General features: G+C 29.3%; 1 protein-coding gene across 5 annotated transcripts in view; it reads right to left on the bottom strand.

The window, feature by feature from the left end:
* The window catches only part of LOC103313947 (uncharacterized), a 102,823-nt gene extending 78,185 nt beyond the window's left edge, over window positions 1-24,638 (bottom strand). For 2 of the 5 annotated variants that reach the window (XM_064357334.1, XM_008198561.3), the window contains exons 1-2: window positions 24,458-24,638; window positions 18,924-18,995 (exon numbers count right to left, since the gene is read on the bottom strand). In XM_064357334.1, coding sequence (XP_064213404.1) covers window positions 18,924-18,978 — 55 coding nt within the window. In that variant the 5' untranslated portion in view covers window positions 18,979-18,995; window positions 24,458-24,638. Of the gene's footprint in view, window positions 1-18,923; window positions 18,996-21,300; window positions 21,414-24,234; window positions 24,254-24,457 lie in introns of those variants that run through there. The other 3 variants (XM_064357333.1, XM_064357331.1, XM_064357332.1) reach the window with 3 other exon arrangements.
* Window positions 24,639-25,344: the final 706 nt, after the last annotated feature.

Here is a 25,344-nt window from a genome sequence, read left to right as displayed (position 1 = left end):
TGTTCAACACGCCTAGTTGAAAAATTACGAAATTGGACCGAAATTGACTCAAAAAGACTTCAGCTATTTTGTTTGATTTAGCTCGTTGGCGAACAAAATTTTGTGAGATTTTGCCAGAAAAAATCAAACAAGCGCCAAAGTAAGCCTATCACTTCTCAAATAAAGGTTTGTAACGTATCTTGTACAAAACAATTATGAATTAAAAAATAACCCGGCGCCTCCACCATTTTTCACCAAAAATTTCAAGGTTTGTTTTAGTGATTGTTTTGATAACTTTTACCAAAGTTGTGCAAAATAATTAGAAAAAAAGCTAAAACACTTGAGAAAACAAGAATTGTGTAGTGGCAAACTTAACTAAAAAATATTTTTTGTTAACTAACATTGATAGTGACAGATCGTGAATTTTTGCGATGTTTCACTAAATTAACGAGAAATTGTATTAAAAATGTGATAAGTGGATAAAACAAGAAACTTAGAATCAGTCATACAATTCTACCTTGAAATTTTGAAGAAAACGAAAATGAGAGTAAGATCCATCATATAAAAAACTGGTATAATCCATAAAGTTGCAAAGGTAATCTGTGACAATAAACACCGCTTAAAAAACGTTAGGAATGCGAGAATATATAACAAAAATATTTAAATTGGTATTATTTCTTTTAATTTTTTCCTTTCAGTAATAATCTTCTTACTTCCTTTCCAGAACAGTTCCCTCTAGAACAGAATGAAATAATTTCGATTTTTCTAATTTATTTCGCTACTTATTCTAAGCCATGTGAGACGCATCTCTACGTACATACAAAACTATTTCAGTTGAAAAAAAGAAAAAAAAGCTGATAACTACCAGAAAATTCTTCGAGTTTTTTTTTATTTATAAAGATTTGAAATATGAGACATACCCTTTCAAAAATTTATTTTTTGAGTTCCACTTTTTTACAAAAATGTTGGCGTAGTATCGATAAACGTGAAGATAGGTTTCCTCAAAATATTACACATAAATGAGAGACGATACAAAGAGAACTAATAGTCAGAAGCTCATCAGAAGCAACAGTAGCAGATTTTTGTTGGTAGAAACTTTAATAGTAAAGGAGAAAACTGCACAGAAAAATGATGGTAATGTGCAACTATCAATAGTTTAATTTTTTAATGACTTTTTGGAACGAATTATAACATACTTGTAAATTGTTATTATCACAGTTGTGGTTTTAAGTATATTCAACGATTTATATAAAAACTTCATAACCAAATGGTTTATGTGATACATATATGGACCTCGAAGCGTTAATGTCCTGTGATTTGTTTTAATAAAAAAAATGTTATAAAAAATTTATTCCATAGTTTAGACATCTATGTTTTCTCAAACACGAGAAAATAGTCAAAATACATACAATACCAATATAAAATTATGTTTAAAATAGTAGTATCCAATTGGCTGCAAGAAAAAATCTGGAGGGTGTGCTAGACGGCTTAAAGTCTCAGGATTTCACTTTTAATATTGTTTTTGCGTATTTTGTTTCTAAACTCGCACTGGCCGCAATTATATTGTGTTCCCTTTTATGTAAATCGCTCGCCTTTGCCTTGTATTAAAATTAGGCAAATGTTATTAAATTCATTTAATTTGAAATGTTTTTCTTCAAGTTTAGCTGTACCTTGATAAAATTTCATGAATAATAAATTCTTTATTCTTGTCGGTATAATTGGAAATTGTTGCCGAGTGAGTTTAATAAATCTTTCCCTTTCATCTCGTTTCCCTTATTTTATTTGTTCATAATAATCGCACAGTCAAATATGAAACAACAGCCCTGCTCCTTAATTGGTAATGATCATTAATTAACAGCGATTTGAGTGATTCCCCCATTTATTTTCGCGCGAAAATGGATTACTGATGAAACGTGTTGAATGTTTTATTAGTTCAGTGGCGCGGTTTATCAAGTGGTACATTTCGCAGATGCATTATCCAACAATATGATTGATTCACTCCTGCAACAAAGTCAACACTTGGGTCGATATTTTCCGACCGATTAGCATTTTAAATCATGTCTTGTCGCAAAAATTTCGCTGTCACACTCAAACTCTGCATTGCAGTTATCGTGTGTCACAAACTTTTAAATGTAAATTGTGCACGAGACAATTTCAACGCGTTACGTTGATTAGGCGATTTCTTCAATTTGCCCCGAAATCTCTTTATTTCAATTACCTCGTATTAAATCGGGCGTTTAGTTTTATTTAGGTCCATTAGGCGACTTGATGATGCTCACTTAAGTAATTGGGTATTATGCGAAAATTTTGCATTTTTTTCTAATCTCAAGGCTTCCGCAAAATTATTACGTTTCATGACGGGATCACAATCGTGCGAAAAATACATTATTAATAATTTGTGTTTGCGGTTGTTCTACACTACGACCTGTGAAATACATTATTAATAACTTGCGTGTCGCATGCATTAACAAACAAAATTTTATTTATTAGCTGAGTGAAAAGAGATGTTTTTGCAATGATGCTACAAAATTTCAGCCATGTGATATGTTTCCCGGTGCAGTTGAATAATTCATGGCTAAACCAAATTCCTATTTGTTAGTTTTGCGCTGAAATAATATGAAAGCGATCCCGGAGCTTTCATCGAAAATGGTTTTAAACTATTGGGGCGTCAGGCCTAGTTTTTAAGAAAATGCGACACATCTATGGAGATTTGGCGGTGAGTTTCGAAAGACGTGCTCGTAAATGTGAATGATGGAGAGCTGACTTTACACATTTAAGATATTGGTTCAAAATTGGATTGGTAAAGGATCCCCGAAAGGACACGGATTTATGTTTTATGTATGTATGACATCGTTGTGGAGTGATGTGTCGCGAACGAACCGAAATCGATCCGAAAAATTAGTTCTGTCGGTTGATGTCATTGTTTAATTAAATTAGTGACTATATTAAGCGAGTTTTCGTTCACGCCTCGCTAATCCCTTCCATCAAAAATTATTTATATTTTTAATAAGCTTTCGAGGCGATAAATTCCCGGTCTCGGGCGAGTCGTAAAATGGATCCACTATTTTTCGACTAAATAAAATTTTAAGCATCATCCGTTTGGACCCGCTCTGCTAACATAAAAAAGCATCGCTGATGGGTCACGAGTATTAGAAAAATGAACAGAGGGCCGACTAAAAGCCACCAAGAGATAAAGCAAAATTGTCAAACACGTGCGAGAAAAGCTGTAAAAGAAAACAGCCAATCGACGCTAAACGGTGACAAACTCGTTTCGAATTATGACACGACCTTTGGATGAACATTAAAAACCAATTTGCGCACTGGCACATTGACGAGTCAAACTGATTTGGGACATTAAATGCGAGAAATGGTTATTTCAGAAACGAACTTAACTTTTTCAGGTTTCTTAGTAAAGCATATGCATATTTTAGCATTTAGCAAACATGAAAAAAGTTGGTTGTAAAAATCAATAATATAATCTAAAAAAATTACAATAAATAAATACAGCTGCAAGCACATAATACAAACAACCTTCTTCCTTGAGGTAATTCCATTGATTAACAAATTGAGAAAGTACATAACTTTTAACTGAACTGTTGATGTGTCTGTCCATGCTCCTGTATGAAGGATTTTTAAACAGTTAAAAACTTTATTTAAGCGTCAGTAACAAAAGTTAGGTATTAAACTCAATAATTTAGGATTCATTTTTTTTATTAATTCCAACTGAAGAAAAAATAAAATTAAACTTTTTACTGCAATAAATTTTATTATAAAACAATTAACATTTTTTATTGCACAGAAAAATCTATAAGAAAGTGAATTAATCGTTGAACCTAAATATTGATTGTTCTAAATTTGCTGTTAAAAATTGGTTCGTTTTTTTGTCACAAATAAACCAAAAACAAACCTTTTTTTTATTTGAACAATGCCATCCTTAGCTTCTCAACACGCCTAGTTAAAAAATTACGACTAAAACTGACTCAAAAAGACTTCAACTATTTTGTTTGATTTAGCTCGTTGGCGAACAAAAAAACATTTGCAAAACTGTTTCCACACAAATTTTGCGAGATTTTGCCAGAAAAGATCAAATAAGCACTTTTCAAATGAAGGTTTATAAACGTATTTTGTACAAAACAATTATGAAATAAAAAATCGCCCGGCGCCTCCACCATTTTTCACCAAAAAATTTGAAGGTTTGTTTTAATGATTGTTTTGATAATTTTTACCAAAGTTGTGCAAAATAATTAGAAAAAAAGCTAAAACACTTGAGAAAACAAAATTTGTGTAGTGGTGAACTTAACTAAAAAATATTTTTCGTTAACTAACAGTAACAGTGACAGATCGTGAATTTTTGCGATATTTCACCAAATTAACGAGAAATTGTGTTAAAAATGTGATAAGTGGATAAAACAAGAAACTTAAAATGACGCATACAATTCTACCTTGAGATTTTGAAGAAATAAGTCCGCAGCTACTTTTCCTTAAGAAAAGGTCAAAAAATAAATTGTTTGCAAGTTCAATTGAGTAGGACTAAATTTGGTGTTATTTTAGCCTATTTCACTCGTTTAATTAATTTTTAAAATAAGTATTTTTTTATTATCTACAAAAATTCTAAACGCTTTATCTTAATTTTATGCGAAATTTTGTCACAAATGAACCAAAAACAAACAATTTTTCAATTTGAATAATGTTACCCTTAGCTGCTCAACACGCCTAGTTAAAAAGTTACGAAATTAGACCGAAATTGACTCAAAAGGACTTCAGCTATTTTGTTTGATTTATCTCGTTGGCGAACAAATTTTGTTAGATTTTGCCAGAAAAAAACAAACAAGCACCAAGGTAAGCCTATCACTTCTCAAATAAAGGTTTGTAACGTATCTTGTACAAAACAATTATGAAATAAAAAATTGCCCGGCGCCTCCACCATCTTTTTACCAAAAAAATTGAAAGTCTGTTTTAATAATTTTTTTAATAACTTTTACCAAAAGTTGTGCAAAATAATTAAAAAAAGAGCTAAAACACTTGAAAAAACAAGAATTGTATAGTGGTAAACTTAACTAAAAAACAGTTTTTGTCAAATAACAGCGGCAAAAATCTAGCTATAAACTAACAGTAACAGTGACAGATTGTGAATTTTTCTTTATAACTAGGTATTAAATTGCAAAATTAGTTGTGTTATTTTTAAATTAAATTTCAATAAAACAATTAAAAAAATATTCTATTTTAAATTTAAATTTAAGGGAAGGTTAAACACAACTTTATGAAAAATAAAAAAAGAGTCAAATATTTACATTTTTACCAAAACAAATTTATTTCAAATTTTAAGAAGTCTTTAAAAATTCTAGACGTTTATCCGAATCCGGTCTTTCTTTCTGTGTAAAATACAAAATTTAATTTTTTGAGGTATTAGCAAATATCCGCTTCCGGATTGTTTAAATAACAATAATTTAAAAATAAATGGAGAAATCAGTTTTTCAAATCTCAAGATTGTTTTGGCAGCTTTATAGAGAGTTGAAAAAAATCCATTATTGATCTTTAAATGATAAAAACATATTTTTTTATAAAAGCTGCAGACTCTATAACCCCTTGCATTACCTAAAATTATTTTTAAATATAAAAAATAAGCTGTAATTATAAAATTTATATTTTTTTAAACAAAATACTTTAAATTTTGGACGTGGCTTTTGATACTAATGATTTTAAAATTCTTTTTCTTTATGTAATAATTAAAAAAAACGTGTTTTTTACATTATTTTAGAAACTAGGCAAAATGTATATTAAAAGTTACATTAAAAAATGCAAATGAGTACGGCTTTTGTAAAAAAATATTTAAAGGTCAATAATAATTTTTTTCATATCGCTGGAATACTTTGTATATGTTACAACATGGGTCCGGAAAAGTCATTAAAAATTGTTGAAGACATATGAAAAAAATTTTTGTTGGGAGTTGTGTCATCAAAATATTTTTTGAGACGGATTCATTTAAAAATAATAGTGCGACTGTCGGTGGCATGTGTGGACACAATTTCAGCGCTTATCTCGTGAAAATTATTTCAGGCCTCCCTGAAATTAAAATTATAATTTTATTACATTGTTTTCAGCGTATGCCAAATATTTCGGTGCAAAAACACTACTCATCAATATCAATTGTTAGTTGAGTATGAAAAAAGAGGTTGATAAATCATTTATTCTTAAATGGATCTTTTAATATCAGCCGTCCACCAATAAATTGAAGACTGTCAAGTCCACGTTGCTCCCTAGAACTGTGTCTAAATTAATTGGAAAGCGACTTTCCTCCAGTTTGAAAAAGTTTATCGTTTACTTTATAGAGTAGGTAAGCCGTTTTTACGGTATGAATAGAATAAAGCGAGGTCACATTCATTTTTATTACCGAAAAACATGATGCCGTAAAAGTCATAAAAATGTCGGGTGAGTACTAACGGGAAAAAAAGACTTGAGACAGGTGTAACATTAATCATTTCAATATCTGACACTATTCTTTACAATCCCGGGAAAAGCTGTGCAAGCCTTGTTCGTATCGACAGAGATTAAAAAAACATTTGTATAATAACCCTCCGGAAATAAAAAAGTCAAGAACTCGCGTTCCGGAACTGTCATTAAGAAATAATAAAGCTGATATATCGACCATTAAGGAAAAAAATACGGCCCAATTAAGCGCCCGACTACCATTGTGAAATCAAATTTTCACAAGATGTCTTAATACATGTATTAATCACAAGATTATGAACTGTCAAGATGCCACAAATGGGGGAAAAACAGTTTTGCGCGACACGACTTTGCTGTTACGTCTAAATTGAGACATGATTGATCACTTAATCATATTTTGCGCCAATTGTTCAAGAGGTTGATGTGTTTTTTTCGAAAAGTTGATTAAAACCAAACAATGTGCGACACCGCCAGAATAACGAATCCTCTGACTGATAACAAATCAGAATTAAATTCCAATTTATCTCCAGAATTTGTTTTACATGACATTTGGAATCGGTCTACAATTTCAATTATCCTAATCTGGAGACAGAAAGAGCAAATAAACTTAAATTGCGAAACGAATTATTAATTCCAGTTCACGCCTTGACCGATCGATAACATTTTGCATCTCCTTCAAATTTGAGGTTTTCGACCCAAGCTCATTCATTAGCCATTGAATTACTAGTATTTATTAGTCTAGACTTCACCAACAATCTAAGTACAGGCTGTTAAAATGAAAATGATGCACCTTCATACATTATCAAAAATCGTCAACTAGTTTATGGTTGGTTAGGACAAATGACAAATAATTGTTGTTTATCATCCACAAGGGGCAATAGACAAACCGATTTATACGAAAACGAGTTGAATACAACATTTTATTCTTTAAATTAGACTCAACAACACTTAAAATTGCTTGAAATTTGTTAAAAATAATCTGACATTTGTATTAAGATCAAACAGTTGGAAATTAAAAAATTAAGTATATTTATTAGCCAACGCTGATTTCTCTTCGATTATTAGGTTTATTAGTTTTTGAAATGGGTATCTATAATATAAATATTGTATATCGAACTTGCTTTTACTTTGTCAGGTGTTCGATACAAAAAACAATAAATAAAAAAATAGTCCGGCGCATCCACCAAAAATTTTACCAGACTTTAGAACGTCGAAATTTAGTGTTTTAAAAGTTTTAAAACACTTTTTAAATTGAACAATAACTCATATTGTTGAATCATTAATTTTAGTTAAAACTACGGAACAAAATTTAATTATTGCGCAAAATTTCGATCATATTCTTAGACACAAAATTACCATAATTGGCCAAATGTGTATTATTGTTGTTTTTCTAAAAGTTTAACTTTCTGTTGCATTATTTTTTTGTTTTATAACGTATCTAATACAAAAATTCATTACGTAAAAAAATTGCCCGGCGCCTCCACCAAATTTTAACATTACTTACAACGTCATAATTTAGTGTCTTTTAAAAATTTTAAGATTGAACAAAGACAACTTGTTAGTTAACTCTGCCACTTCATAATTCTTGTTTTTTTTTTCAAGTGTTTTATCCATTTTACAGCCAGAAATCTAATTATTTAGAAAATTTTATTAAAAGTTACCAAACTAAGCCAAAATTGGAGTTATTTTTATATGTTTTTTTAATCTAACCCTGTTATAGTAATACTTTTAGGAGACTTAAAATTACTTTAAATTTGTTAAAAATAATCTGACATTTGTATTAAGAAACAAACAGTTGGAAATTAAAAAATTAAGTATATTTATTAGCCAACGCTGATTTCTCTTCGATTATTAGTTTTTGAAATGAGTATCTATAAATATAAATATTGTATATCGAACTTGCTTTTACTTTGTCAGGTGTTCGATACAAAAAACAATAAATAAAAAAATAGTCCGGCGCATCCACCAAAAATTTTACCAGACTTTAGAACGTCGAAATTTAGTGTCTTAAAAGTTTTAAAACATTTTTTAAATTGAACAATAACGTATATTGTTAAATCATTATTTTTAGTGAAAACTACGGAACAAAATTTAATTTTTGCGCAAAATTTCGTTCATATAGTTAGACACAAAATTACCACAATTGGCCAAAAGTGTATTATTGTTGTTTTTCTAAAAGTTTAACTTTTTGTCGCATTATTCTTTTGTTTTATAACGTATCTAATACAAAAATTCATTAAGTAAAAAAATTTCCCGGCGCCTCCACCAAATTTTAACACTGTTTACAACGTCATAATTTAGTGTCTTTTAAAAATTTTAAGATTGAAGAAAGACTACCTGTTAGTTAAGTCTGCCATTACATAATTCTTGTTTTTTTTTCAAGTGTTTTATTCATTTTACAGACAGAAATCTAATTATTTAGAAAAATTTATTAAAAGTTACCAAACTAAGCCAAAATTGGTGTTATTTTTATATATTTTTTTAATTTAACCCTGTTATAATAATACTTTTAGGAGACTTAAAATTGCTTAAAATTTGTTAAAAATAATCTGACATTTGTATTAAGAAACAAACAGTTGAAAATTTAAAAATTAAGTATATTTATTAGCCAACACTGATTTCTCTTCGATTATTAGTATTTGAAATAAGTGTCTATAAATGTAAATAATGCATATCTAACTTGCTTTTACTTTGTCAGGTGTTAGTTACAAAAAACAATAAATAAAAAAATAGTTTGGCGCATCCACCAAAAATTTTACCAAACTTTAGAACGTCGAAATTTAGTGTCTTAAAAGTTTAAAAACACTTTTTAAATTAAACAATAACGTATGTTGTTAAATCATTATTTTTAGTTGAAATTACGGAACAAAATTTAAATATTGCGCAGAATTTCGATCATATAGTTAGACACAAAATTACCATAATTGGCCAAATGTGTATTATTGTTGTTTTTCTAAAAGTTTAACTTTCTGTTGCATTATTTTTTTGTTTTATAACGTATCTAATACAAAAATTCATTACGTAAAAAAATTGCCCGGCGCCTCCACCAAATTTTAACATTACTTACAACGTCATAATTTAGTGTCTTTTAAAAATTTTAAGATTGAACAAAGACTACTTGTTAGTTAACTCTGCCACTTCATAATTCTTGTTTTTTTTTTTCAAGTGTTTTATCCATTTTACAACCAGAAATCTAATTATTTAGAAAAGTTTATTAAAAGTTACCAAACTAAGCCAAAATTGGTGTTATTTTTATACATTTTTTTAATTTAACTCTGTTATTGTAATACTTTTAGAAGAATTGAAATTGCTTAAAATTTGTTAAAAATAATCTGACATTTGTATTAAGATCAAACAGTTAGAAATTAAAAAATTAGGTATATTTATTAGCCAACGCTGATTTATCTTCGATTATTAGTTTTTGAAATAAGTATCTATAAATATAAATATTGCAACTTGCTTTTACCTTGTCAGGTATTCGATACAAAAAACAATAAATAAAAAAAATAGTGTTAAAAGTTTTAAAACACTTATTAAACTGAACAATAACGTATATTGTTAAATAATTATTTTTAGTTAAAACTACGGAACAAAATTTAATTATTGCGCCGAATTTCGATCATATAGTTAGACACAAAATTACCACAATTGGCCAAAAGTGTATTATTGTTGAATTTTCTAAAAGTTTAATTTTCTGTTGCATTATTTTTTTGTTTTATAACGTACCTAATACAAAAATTTATTACGTAAAAAAATTGCCCGGCGCATTATTTACAACGTCATAATTTAGTGTCTTTTAAAAATTTTAAGATTGAACAAAGACTACTTGTTAGTTAAGTCTGCCACTACATAATTCTTGATTTTTTTTTTCAAGTGTTTTATCCATTTTACAGCCAGAAATCTAATTATTTAGAAAATTTTATTAAAAGTTACCAAACTAAGCCAAAATTAGTGTTATTTTTATATGTTTTTTTTAATTTAACCCTGTTATAGTAATACTTTTAGGAGGCTCACCCTATATAAGAAAATCTAAAGTTAAATAAATTATATATGTACAAACTAAACAAAAAATATGGAATAAATTGAATAAATTCTTTAAACAAATTATTGAAAGTATTTGGTCTCTTCGCATTTTTTGTTCGCCCTGTGTATAGTATTGGAGTTTTTGTCGAAAATAAATGACATAAAATAAGTGATTTTGTGGCCTCAATGGCCTTTTAAAGCCCTTTTGCAAACCGAAACCTCTGAAAACGTGTCCAATTAGTGTTTTCTCCGCCTTTTGAATTAGAAAATGATAATTTAAAATAGCACAAGTGCCTTTTCGCCGTCAAAGAGCCAATTCAATTATACAAAACGGCCGCGTCAATGGAACGAAAATAATTGGATTACTGGTTAAACATAAATCAAAGGTTTGAAAATTTTCCAGTCAATTTAAGACCATTTTGGAGAAAGTAATCAATTCTAATTGATTGTATATAAAAGCACCTGTCGCTACCTTGCCGCTAACGAAATTGCGGCTGTTATTTTTCGCTGACCAACTGCGTAACCGATTTTTATCACGTCTGCGACTTGTCAATTCGGTAAAACGTGCCCTAATCAAAAGCCATCGAAGGATAATATTCCGCCGCAAAAAAAACTCTAATCCTTTTCACGTAGCCTCGAACCGAAAATCACACCCAAAGACCCGGAAAAAGAAGGATTAGACTCCGGACAAGCCTTTCCAACAATAAAAAGTGACGCAGATTATTTATTTGTGAGTTTCGAAAAGTTAATTTAATCCCGCGTTGCTTCCGTAATACGCATTTTATATGTGCATAACTTATCCAAGGTAGATTAAAGTGCAAATATCACATTCGTAACCTAATACATATTTCAAACATAGTAAAATCGGGCTTTTTTCAATGAACTGATCGACTGTGGAGGCGTGATTTTTAACCCAGCAAGCACACTAACGTAAAAATAACGCAAAGAAAGAAACGTTAATTGTAATAATTTGATTTTAAACTGACTAGTTTAAAACTAAACAATTGTATTGTTTAAGAGTTTAGACTGAGCAACTACTGAGCCATTTGTCAGAATCAGTAAAAATGAACATTTATATTGTAGTAAACTGAGCAAGTTACCATAGACAAATATTTAAAGTAGATAAAAAAAAAAGAATACAAAATTAAAAATAAACTACTAAAATTTTTTTATACTTTTTATTTAATCAACTAACCAACTAATCTGCATTAAATTACCAATTAACAATAAAATATTTAACAGAGAAAAGTTTTTTATACATACCTATCATATTATGGAAATAAACTGAGCCACTAATTCGAACTTAAACTAATTAGAAGTAAAATCTTGAATGAACAATTTCATGTTTAAAATGAGCAACTACTCATGAAATAAATAGTAATCTAAACTGAGTAATTTATCAGAATAGAATGAGCAAATAATTCGATTTAAACTGATTACTAGAAAAGTCTTAACTATTTAAAACTAAACAATTGTATTGTTTAAAAGTTTAGACTGAGCAACTAATGAACCATTTGTCAGAATCAGTAAAAATAAACTGAGCAAGTTACCATAGACAATTATTTAAAGTAGATAAAAAAATTAAATTAAATTAAATAATTTAAATTAAATCAACTAAAACTTTCTTATACTTCTTATTTAATCAACTAACCAACTAATCTGCTTTAAATTACCAATTAACAATAAAATATTTAGCAAAAAAAATTTTTTTTAATACCTGGCATATTATTAAAATAAACTGAGCCACTAATTCGAACTTAAACTGATTAAAACTAAAATCTTAAACGAACAATTTTATGTTTAAAATGAGCAACTACTCATGAAACAAATAGTAATCTGGACTGAGTAATTTATCAGAATAAAATGAGCAAATAATTCGGCTTAAACTAATTAATGAAAAAGTTAAAATTAAGCAATTGTATTGTTTAAACGTTTCGACTGAGCAACTAATAAGCCATTTGTCAGAATCAGTAAAAATAATCATTTACATTTTAGTAAACTGAGCAAGTTATCATAGACAATTATTTACATTAGATAAAAGAATTTGAATATAAAGTAAAAAATAAACAACCAAAATTTTTTATACTTCTTATTTAATCAACTAACCAACTAATCTGCTTTAAATTACCAATTAACAATAAAATATTTAGCAGAGAAAAGTTTTTTTTACATACCTATCTTATTATGGAAATAAACTGAGCCACTAATTCGAACTTAAACTGATTAAAAGTAAAACCTTGAACGAACAATTTCATGTTTAAAATGAGCAACTACTCATGAAATAAATAGTAATCTAGACTGAGTAATTTATCAGAATAAAATGAGCAAATAATTCGATTTAAACTGATTACTAGAAAAGCCTTAATTATTTAAAACTAAACAATTGTATTATTTAAAAGTTTAGACTAAGCAACTAATGAACCATTTGTCAGAATCAGTAAAAATAAACTGAGCAAGTTACCATAGACAATTATTTAAAGTAGATAAAAAAATTAAATTAAATTAATTAAATTAAATTAAATCAACTAAAACTTTCTTATACTTCTTATTTAATCAACTAACCAACTAATCTGCTTTAAATTACCAATTAACAATAAAATATTTAGCAAAAAAAATTTTTTTTAATACCTGGCATATTATTAAAATAAACTGAGCCACAAATTCGAACTTAAACTGATTAAAACTAAAATCTTAAACGAACAATTTTATGTTTAAAATGAGCAACCACTCATGAAACAAATAGTAATCTGGACTGAGTAATTTATCAGAATAAAATGAGCAAATAATTCAGCTTAAACTAATTAATGAAAAAGTTAAAATTAAGCAATTGTATTGTTTAAACGTTTACACTGAGCAACTAATAAGCCATTTGTCAGAATCAGTAAAAATAAACATTTAGATTTTAGTAAACTGAGCAAGTTATCATAGACAATTATTTACATTAGATAAAAGAATTTTAATATAAAGTAAAAAATAAACAACCAAAATTTTTTATACTTCTTATTTAATCAACTAACCAACTAATCTGCTTTAAATTACCAATTAACAATAAAATATTTAGCAGAGAAAAGTTTTTTTTACATACCTATCTTATTATGAAAATAAACTGAGCCACTAATTCGAACTTAAACTGATTAAAAGTAAAACCTTGAACGAACAATTTCATGTTTAAAATGAGCAACTACTCATGAAACTAATAGTAATCTAGACTGAGTAATTTATCAGAATAAAATGAGCAAATAATTCGCTTTTAAACTGATTAATAGAAAAGTCTTAACTAGTTAAAACTAAACAATTGTATTGTTTAAACGTTTAGACTGAGCAACTAATGAGCCATTTATCAGAATCAATGAAAATAAACATTTATATTTTAGTAAACTGAGCAATTTAAATTTATTTATTGTTACGTAAAATTAGAGAAAATATAAAACCAGTAATCAACGTACAACGTTTTAAATGAGCTGTCTGGACATGAATATAAATATGAACTAAAAAAAAATTTGGATATAAAAATTAACTAAAAATAAAAATATTAATCGCAATAAAGTAATGTAGAAATGCCAGTTTTTAATCAGCACTAGTATGTATTTCTATATACAGTAAAACCTCCCTTAACGGACATCTCTGAATAACGGACACCTCTTCAAAACAAACACTTTTGTAGGAACGTAACAAAACCTATACTAAAATTTTCAACCTTCCATCAGTGGACACCTCTCTACACCGGACAAGTAAAGATTCCTTATGGGTGTCCGTTGTTGAGAGATTTTACTCTCTCAAACTAGATCTCAAACTAGAAAATAAACTGAAAAATTCTTACTAACTTTACAACTTTTTTGGTAAAAAAAACTACAACCGTTTTACAAAATATTATGTTCATTCCACTTGCAAAAGTGGTCCAAATTTACTAAAAAAGGCATAGATAAACACAAATCGATCGCCTTTATGAAACTTGAATGGACATTATCGCATAATCCGATCGATAGCGCTACAATATTAAAGAGACTATTTTCGAATGAGCACAAAATCGAAGCGGAATTCGTAAAACTGAGTTAGTTAGAGAGAAATTACAAGAAAGGACTTCCGGTGGTGCGATGAAACCGCGAAAAAAGTGCAAACGATAAAATTAATGGCACGTAAATTTTCATACTTGAGATAAAAATTTATAATGGGGCTATTTATTCCGTTCTAAAGCTCTCGGCGAATTTTACACATTTTTAATATTATAAACGCTATCATTTGTCACGAATTAACGTTCTATTAAATTATGCACTGGAACGGCTAAAAATTCGCAACATAATTCACAGCTAACGCTATTATCATAGATGATAACGAGCTTCGGTGGTGTGAAAATGACAAAATGTAATCGATGTATGGTTTAGCTTTATAGCCGAGGATCGATTTGTCCGCTTATGCTACTTTATTATAAATTAATTCATGGAGGCTGCGTTTGTGCCAACAGATGGCTCCACTATTTCTCAAACTGAACTAAATTAAAGTGTCAGTTAAGGAAAATCGCCAAGATTTCCTCGGGGGCATCCTTTTTAATTAAAAAAATAAGAAAATGGAAAAATCACACAAACTTGCTTCTTTGTGTAAACACTGACTAAGCCCCCAATGACGAAACGTTAAATTAGCAACAATAAATCGCCAACAGGTGATTGCGATAACAATGTAACGACGGCATTAGCCCGTTTAACAACTCTCTTGTAACGTTATGATGCTTATAAATCTCAGCAAATGTACCAAGATTGTTTTGCTTCATAAAACCCAGCGAGTCCTTTAAACTTTTTTTTTTCAAATTGTCTTCATCATAATTGGATTGCAACAAAAAAACTCCAAGATTCTCGTGTCAGATCATAATTTTTCTTCGCAAAATGCCATGTCAGGCACACGCGATGGTTATTTCAGTCATAATTAACGTTTTAAAGGCACTAATAAAAAAAATAGTAAAATTCAGGGATAAGGTATCCCCGAAATTTTAATTTTTATCTCGAATCTTGATTTTTACGGCGCACGGAATTGCCTAGATGATTTATCAAAAGCATTTGCATAAAAATACCGTTTGTTAGAATGGGACGAAAAAAATTGTAATTAATGTCAGAAAATGTGTAACTTAATTAGGAGGGGAGATTAGAGTCGAACGAAGTTTGACTGAATATAGAGAAATAGCACGTCAGCTTTTCGCCCAAGGCACTCAAATAGATACAAATGTACAAAGCACACCACGTTTATCAATGTTTGAATCTGTTTCACATTTTCTGTTTATATTTCTGTGATAGCTTTTAATAATTTATCTGCATTTTTGTTTTTTTTGTACTTTATATTTGCGTATGTTTCTAATAAACAAATAAAGTACACCGACTAAAAAAAGATTTTGTGGTGTAAAATAGTTATTTCTTTCATGTACAGAATGTCTTGCAAGTTAGTACACATATTTTAACCAAAGATTAAGCATTAAAAGATAAACTAACTTATATTTTTTATTTTTTCTAAAAATTATGAAATTCTTAACCTCCAAAAGTACATTAATTTATAAAATTTGGTGTACAGTTGTTTTGGGGAACACTGTTAAAGCCCCCTTGATATAAATTATTTTCTAACTTTGTATCACAAATTCATTTGTTTTTTTTTTTGTTATTTAAGTTTGAAAGCCATTTATAACTTTTTGTTTTTTGTAATTTTTTTGTAAAATGTACCCTTTACGAGTAAAATAATCAAATGTCTCGTCGATATCAACACATACATTACAGAAATTTAAAAATTTTAAAAACAAAAAATATGGGTTTCTTAATTTTTAACGCTTAATCTATGTTAAAATAATCGCACTACCACGCGAAACACCCTGTATATTTTTCTAAGTTCGATATAAAACGTCGAAATACTAGTTTATTGGTATTTAGTATTTCATTCAAGTTTTTTTCGGCGAAAAAATTTTTGCCGTAAAAATTTTAGTTTTATGTCAAGAATTTAGAAAATTTCCTCGATTTTTATATTTGCATTTTTTTTGTTAGTTTATAATTTATTTCTTTATCTTAGTTATACGTACTCAAATAGAGGCACAATTGTAATATAGGTCATAATTAAAAAAATTACGAAGTACGGCGTTCGATATCCAAACATAATATATTGATTGAAATCGGTAACAAGCTTGTTAATTTTTTTTAAGAAAATATCTTCATTTGTCTTGTCGGCATTTAATTCATGTTTATTTGTTGACATCAAGTGTAAAATAAACAATTTTGTCGTAAAAAAAAATTCAGTGCGATGTTGTTTTATGTCAGAAATTTTTTATAATACGTACTGCTTTTTTTGGTTAATTAGTTTATAAATAGATGTGTTTATCAAAGTAATAACGCACTCAAATGAAAGCAATTATAGAAATAATTGAAATTATTTACGAAGTACGGCGTTTGATATTCAGGCCATCACATTGATAAAACCGGTTGTTTACAACTTATTTAATGTTAAAAAACAATTTAGCTACACATATTTGTTGCTAAGAAAATTTGTTTAACAAAATATCTTTTTTCTACAACAGATGTTAAACTATATTTTTATCAACTTTTTTGAGTAGATAAGGTAGAATTTAGCGACAAGGGTAGATAAAATGTTTTAAGTTTATTTTATTAAATTAAATTTACAAATTCTATCATATTAATTTGACGAATTAACAATAACTTTTTTTCTCTTAAACTTGAAGACATGCTATAGAAAAAAATGTATTATACACGACGATAAAGATTGTTAATCTACTCGTGAAATAAGTCCACTTGTGACTTCGTCACTTTTGAACTTACAGTCTTTTTATTAGTAGATTAACAATCTCTTTATTGTCTTGTATAATAAATATAATTTGTCCTTACAGCATTTAATTCAAATTAATTTTTTCAAATTCAGTGTAAATTAAAATTTTGCTTTTACGTGAAAAATGTTGCATTTGAAACTATTGCACTCATTTCCGATTTATATTCTGAAACTGTCTAAATGTAAATTTTTCTATTACTGTTTTTCTGTTAAAGTATAGAATTAATCAGTTTATTGAAATTGTTGTTTCTACAAAATTAATTGCAGCTAGAATCACTTTTAGGAAATACGACTCTGCAATACAGACACAAGATCTAAATTTAATATATTTTTTAATTTTATGAAATGTATCTTTTCTTAATTTTTTTTGTAGATATTTTTTAAATATGTTCGTAATAATTTGATATAAATATTTGTGTACCAATAAACCTAATTACCTAATTTATAGGTGAATAACTGAAGAAAATAATATATTTCTGTTATAAGTATAAGTATAAGTGTATGTAATTTACTAGCTAAAAGCTCCAGAGTGACTATTTTTCGGAATTTTTTTCCAAAATTTTTATTAACATGTACCTAGATAATGTTCAAATAACAATCAATCTTTGTATTTTAATTTTTTTCCAATATATATTTTTCACACGTTCGTGCATGGTTTGTCAATGATACAATAAAAAACACGCAAAATAAAAACCGTTACTTACAGGTAATTTTGAAACACTGACCGATTTTTAGTGAAACTTGATAGGTATACAAATTAATACTAACATTTTACCAAACTTACAAATTCCTAAAATGACATCTAGAGACACATGAAGTTAGCCTCCAATTAAATAATTACTTCTAATAAATTACGGAAACAATTAGAAGTTCCCAAATAACTTACTAATTTACATAATTGCACCCAAATCTATTAAAGTTGCCAGGAACTGTTTGTTTCCCCATTTTGGATAATTTTTCCAGTGGAGGGCACAAAAAAGCCGGAAATGTGCACGATTTATTCGGGAAAAATAGCGTTAAATAAGTGATGATTCGGTTCAAAACGTGCCTTTTCTCCCCTTCCTTTTGTCTTCACGAACCGAATTCGGTAATAACTCTCATAAAAGACCGTCAGTGGCAATTCATTCGCCATGCATACCTATATCTCGTTACCTTGAACGTGAGCTCACAGAACATAAAATTCGTCGAATGATACAAACGTAAATAAACAAGAGAAATAGGCCGGTTTGTTTGCAGAAATGTAAAGGGGAAATATGTGCGGGTTTTCAGATCGCCCAAGAGAATAAAAAGCGGTAAGCCGTCCAAGAATCTGATATTTTTTTCACAAATTGTGTCTCTCTCCCGATCGATACCACCTCAAATAATTCGCTTAATTGCTTTGATTTATATCTGGAGGGAAATTAATTTTCAATTATCCTTTCAAGTGAATTCGTTTCGCTTGCAGAACCATTATGTGCAAGGCTTTGAGGATTAAAGGCGGCGTTTGTTGGTAAACCATTAAAAACTTATCTATTCATAGTAATCTTGAAACAGTGAAAGACGTATTCTTCGAGCCCAGATTTCCACCAGCTGTTACATTAATTCGGGTAATTCCGTAAATAGTTTCAAAATTACTCGAGGGAAAGTTAAAAAAGTTAAAATTAGTTTGAATTTAATATGCGGCTTACCTGAGAAATGAAAAAGGAGCACAACAACAATATCCGAAACTCCAATCCCGCGCATTTTGTTTCTTAAATTACCTGAAATAAAAAACAACATTAAGAATTAACAAAGGAAATCTCTAGGCAATAAAGCCCGGACTACGGAGGACTATGACTTAGGAGACGCAACGCAGGATTTTCTGAACCCGAAAAATTTAAATTCAACCAATTCATTATTTACTTCATAAAAATGCAGAAATCTTCAGATTTGCACTCCCAACAGACTGAGAAAAACTTAAGACTGCAGTTTTCATAAGAAATATGAGAAAAAAATTATGGAAAATTTGCGCCTCGTCCCTTGTTTTTTAAGACGCTGCGAATACGGTTAAAGATACAAAAAAATGTAAGGAACAAAGTTGTAGAGAATCAATTTTTTTTTTAAAAAGTCCGCGAGAGTATTTCTCTATCGTCAACGGTTTAGGCCCCAAAATCATTCAACGACACTGAAGCGATAGATTCGTTTCATTTAACCGGTAGTCAAGTAACAGAAACTTAATTTATAACTAAACTATAGGAGATACAAATATGGTCTCGCAGACTTTTTATAGGAAATTTAATTCTCTACAACTTTGTCCTTTACACATTTTTTGTATCTTTAACCATATTCCCAGCGTTTTGATAAATATGCGACCGTGCGCAAAAAACTATCGTTTACAATTTTCAATTTGCGCTCCACCTTATATCTTTGCAAACGCAGCGAATACGGTTAAAGATACAAAAAAAAGTGTAAGGAACAGAGTTGTAGAGAATTAAATTTTCTTTAAAAAAGTCCGCGGGAGCATTTCTCTATCGTCAACAGTTTAGGCCCCAAAAACATTCAACGACGCTGAAGCGATGGATTCGTTTCATTTAACCGGTAGTCAAGTAACAGAAACTTAATTTATAACTAAACTATAGGAGATACAAATATGGTGTCGTAGACTTTTTTATAGAAAATTTAATTCTCTACAACTTTGTTTCTTACAAATTTTCTGTATCTTTAACCGTATTCCCAGCGTTTTGATAAATATGCGACGGTGCACAAAAATTATCACTTAGAATTATTAATTTGCGTTCCACCTTATATTTTTGCGAACGCAGCAAATACGGTTAAAGATACAAAAAAAGTGTAAGGAACAAAGTTGTAGAGCATTAAATTTACTATAAAAAAGTCCGCGACACCATATTTCTATCTCCAACGGTTTAGGTATAAATTAACTTTCCAATACTTGTACACCGGCAAAATGAAGCAAATCCGTCACTTGAGCGTCTTTGAACGACTTTGGGGCCTAAATGGTTGAAGATAAAAATATGGTCTCGCGGACTTTTTTGTAGAAAACTTAATTCTCTACAAATTTTTTCCTAACAGTTTTCTTGTATCTGTAACTGTATTCGCAGCGTTTTGAAAAATATGAGGCAGAGTGCAAACTGGTAAAAGTTTTTTTTTAATATAGTTTACGATAAAATTTTTGCATTATGTTTACGTCTTACTATAGAGAATGTATTTTTTGCTGTATTAACCGTTATACAAAAACAAACATTTTTTTAAAACTGACGGTAATAGAACTGCGCTCTCTGGCGACATTACAAAGAACGTTTTATTTGTACGCCGTTTCATCTCCTAACCTTTAGATATCCGTAGCCCGGGCTCGGGCTTAATAATTAAAAAGCGGCATAAAAACTTCAGCAATTCCTCCGTTTTAAGACTAGAAAAGTTGGCACATTCGTGCGCGAAATCATCATTAATTACCGTCCGAAATAAAAATTAATTGTGCGTTTTATTGTTGAGCCTCAAGACTAATTAAAGCAATACATCAAAAAGGGGCGCAACTCCAGCAACAAAATTCAAGTAAACAACATGTTTATCAGGATCGTTGCAATTTCATGCGAAAAAGTCATTTTCTTGAAAGTTTCCTTTTTTGCTCGGAGATCGCTCAGAGATACTACCGTCAACGTCAAACTCGGTTTAAATTTAAAGCGACTTATCCGTGATAAAGTAGAAATACTTTTAAATATACCGGCTCCGAATAAACAAAGTTTAATTCGTTTCTTGGCCGTTTATGCACGAAACGAGTCATTACGTGTGTCACTCGTATTATTAATGGCATTCTTCATAAACCCGGATTAAAAAAGATAAGCCGCGCTCCGGCCTGATATTGACAAATGAGAAAATGGAAAACCTGTTGAAACTCCACGCATTAATTTCGATATGTTTGATTAGAGCCGCACGTGTGGAAAAATTCGGTTTCTTGTCCTGGCGGAGCCTCAGGGAGAAACAAATTGCATCCATCTCATCCATATTTGATTTTTAAAGTGGAGCTGAATTGAATATCGGATTATATCCGATTATTTCGGCGACACCTACATGAGGCCTAGATTAGCCAGAAGCCAATTAGTTATTCATCAAAGCGAGTTCGGGCCGCGTAATTAGCGATTTTTGCAGAGAGACTCACACAAAACTCACTCCATGACACCTACACGACTTATTAAATAACTTTATTAAATAACTTTGGCACTGGAGCACAATAACAGTGCAATTGTTGCTATAAATAACCAGAGACCGGATTTTTACGAAGATAAACATTACTTAAACGTAAAAATGGTGGTAAAACATTTGTTAACAATTCCTACTAAAGAAATTTTTAATAAATAATCAAATAAAATGCTATAAATTACATTCGACTACAAAAATAAAATTTTCGATAGTGTAAAAGAAGCTACAAAGAAATGATTTTTTAAAGTGGCTCGATTAAAATAATTTAAAAGTTTGCGAATATTCAGAATTACAAGACAGTGAACCCTTAAAAATAATTTAATGTACAACCAGAGTATTTCCAACTGCAAAGTAAAAAAATTAAAATTACGAAAACTGACAAAGTATTTAACTTTAATGCTAAAAACTAAAAAGCTGAAACACAAAAAAAAACAAAAAAAATAGAGAGATTAAAATTCTGAACAATTACTATTTTTTGAAATATTTTCTAAAAATCATTAAATTATAAAGATAGACAGGAATCTCACTAAAAAAATAAAATAAACCAAAAAAAATCATTAAGTTAGGTCAAACCTAACATTTTTTTCCGTTTCAAAAGTTTTTTACTCAGAGACGCAATTATTTAAAGATATTTTTCAAAAAACACCGAAAAATTACAAAATCAGCTTTAAAACGTTTCCCATTTCGAGCGTTTGATCAAATTTTTAAGCTTTGCGAGAATGTGTTATAACTTTTTTGAAAAATTATTGAATGAGGTCGAAGAATTTTTTGAGCTAAAAATGGTAATATTTTTACAATTTTTAAGAAATTTTATTGAGTATTGAATTAACCGAAAAACTGCCACATTAAGTCAAAATCCTCCAATTTTGCTTCGTTCAGACGTGGAGGAGATTTTAAAAACTTAGTTTTTTCAATATATTCAATATAACAGTTTCACTTGATTTAACCCCAAAATAAAATTATTCCGCAAAATGTTTTCTATAAATTATTAAATTAGGTCTGAAATGGTGTTCTTTTCACCTTTGTCGAGTGTTTAAATTCGTCTTTGAACTAACAATTCAGTTTTTTTGCCAGATTTTATGGAAAAAGTCCTCAAAATCAACAAATTCAAATAGTTCTATATTTTCGAATTTTAGCACCAAAATCAGAATTCTTTAACGAAATTAATAGAAATTCTAGATCTAGAAATTTAATTTTTTGTGAAATCTTACAAAAAATAAAAAAAAACACTAAATCAGACGAGAAGTGAGAAATTAACCAAAAACTTAGTCGATTTTTTCAACCTAAATTTTCCTCGTAAATTGATTATTTTTGCCATTTTCGAGCGTTTATGCATGTTTTTCAAATTGCAAAATTGTGTTTAAATTATTTGAAAATTATTAAGTTTGGTCAAACCTAACTTTTTTTTTTTCGTTTTAAAGATGTGTTTCAAAACGAAACAAAAAAAATCACAAAATTAGTTAAAAAATAGTGTGAATTTTTCTGTTTTTCATCATTTAATCACACTTTTAAGCTAAAAATTTAGTCTTTTTGTAAAATCTCACCAAATCCAGTCCGAAAAATCAATGAATTAGATCTGTTAGCGGTTAGTTTTTGTAAGTTATTATAAAATTGTAAATTGTTTAGTAAATTTTAGTAAATTGTTCAGCCTAAGATTAAAAATTATTTCATAAACTTTCCTTGTAAAAATCATCTAAATACTGACCAAATTTGTTCAGAGTTAGTGTTATTGTTATTTTTTTAAAGTTTGAGGACATTTTTGAGCAAAAAACTCAGTCTTTTTTAAGATATTACTGAAACTGGTCTCATAATTCACGTATTAATTACAGAGTGGCATTTTTTTGCTTTGGCATATTTTTGAGCAAAAATAAAACCAAATTTCTTCGAAAATCATACGAAAAATTATAAAAATTTCTCGAAAACTATTATTTGTGGGTTTTTCGAATGTTTAGGCATAATTTTTGAAACAAGAACTCCTACAAAATTACACTAACAGGCCGAATAACAATCTTCAAATTAGCCCCAAAATTGAGTTTTTCGGACGTGTTAGTTATTTTTTCATTCAGAAAAGTCGAAAAAATAATCCGAAAATTCAGTAAATTTAGTTAAAATTGTATTATTTTTGCGATTTTCGACCGCATATCTAAAAAACTGAGAAAATGAAAAAACTATAAAAATAGAAATAAGAAACATTAAGAGACTAAAAAGCTAAAAATAAAAAAACTGAATAAAAAAATTAAAAATAGTGGAACTGAAATTATGTAGAATCAAGAGACTAAAAAAGCAATGTAAGATCATTAAGAAAATGGAAAACTGAAATTATAAGGTAGTGAAACCAGAAAAAACTGAAAAATTTGGTAAATGAATATGAAATATGAGAAAATTAAGAAACTCAAAAGCTGAAATACTGGAAGACTTAAACTCTGTGTGATTGAAAAACTAAAAAAAACTACGAGATTGAAAAACTAGGAGCCTGAGAAACAAAAAATTCCAAGATGCGAAATAAAATAACTATTAAATTGAAGAATTTGAAGTATTGTTCTTAAACTAAATTCTTCTAAAAAAAACTGAAAAACATTTTATTTTAAATGAATATATATAAATAAATAAAATAAAAAAATAAAAAAGCCCTGAAAAATTGCGCGTTCTGGAAGTTTCCTAAACTAACACCAAAGAAACCAAACCTCAGGCCGCATCTTATTGCCCACATCTTTCTCACTTAATCGCAAAATTAGTTTAACCAACGTTTTTATCGATCCCTTGTGACACTTATTGTATCGACATACACAAACTGCTTTATCTTACAGAAGCATCAGAGTGGGCTTTGCCCCGATCCCAGTGAGCTCCATCTTGTCTTGCGAACTTTCAACCAAAAAAATATTATTATTTCCCTGGGGTTGAATATTTTGCCGGTAAACACAAATTTAAATTCCATTATCGATTCGCACTTTAAAAACTAATAACCGCGTAGCAACTTGTTGATTTGGATTTTCCCGGTGATTCCCCCAAAAAACACCAATTTCCTTACGTTTCAGACGAGCTTTTGTGCCTTTTCGCCGCCGAAAAAAACCATAATCACGTCCACTGACTTTTCACACTTGTCACCGATTGAGCGAAAATTTCCCCGTGAAAATCCGTTCGTTAAACTACATGGAAAAAAGCCAATAACTACCGTACAACGTTCACAAACAAACTAAACTTGTCGGAGCTTACAGGGGGTACATTGCATTTGTCTCGCTTTGGCGCGTTGAATTTCCGCAGTTTTTCCTTCTCGCACGGGAAATTCATGCGCTTAAGCTCCCGCCAAGTATATTCATTGACGAAAACACCCACCTTGTTCTCTTTCACGGCGTATTTAAATAAAGTTAATTTTTTATGAGTTGAGCTTTATAATGTTTTTGATATGGGGGATAATGGTGTTTTTTCCTCCCCCGGAAGTGATGGGTGGATCAGGGATGAGGGAAGGTTTGCGTGGGGAGGTTTTTACAAGGTATGGGTTTATTTGTAAATAGGTAAGACCTGTTGACGGTTTTAGCTATGGAATGGGGAGAGAGAAGAGGATTGAGGGAGGATTTTTAGTCATTTGGGGATTTGGGGAGTCCCGGAACGAATATTAAAAAAATTACTTGAAGCCGGTGAAGGGTTTTTGTAAAGGAATAGCTTCTGTGATGAAAGTTGGGGCATTTTTCGGATTTAATATGTATCTATTCATGGCACACAGCTAGGAAATTGGATCTTTCAAATAGACGACATAGATACACGTAAAACTTGTTTGTGAATAAATATTAATGAACAAAATTCAGATCTAGGATAAATTTGTTCTGTTAAAAATTAAAAATGCCTCTATTTTGACAAATTTGACAAATTTGCTGGTATTTTGCAAATCTGTTTAATGTTGGAGTGGCATGGTTTTTA

This window comes from Tribolium castaneum, chromosome 6 (genome assembly GCF_031307605.1).
Source record: "Tribolium castaneum strain GA2 chromosome 6, icTriCast1.1, whole genome shotgun sequence".
Taxonomy (NCBI): domain Eukaryota; kingdom Metazoa; phylum Arthropoda; class Insecta; order Coleoptera; family Tenebrionidae; genus Tribolium; species Tribolium castaneum.
This window is presented reverse-complemented; position numbering and strand designations above follow the sequence as displayed.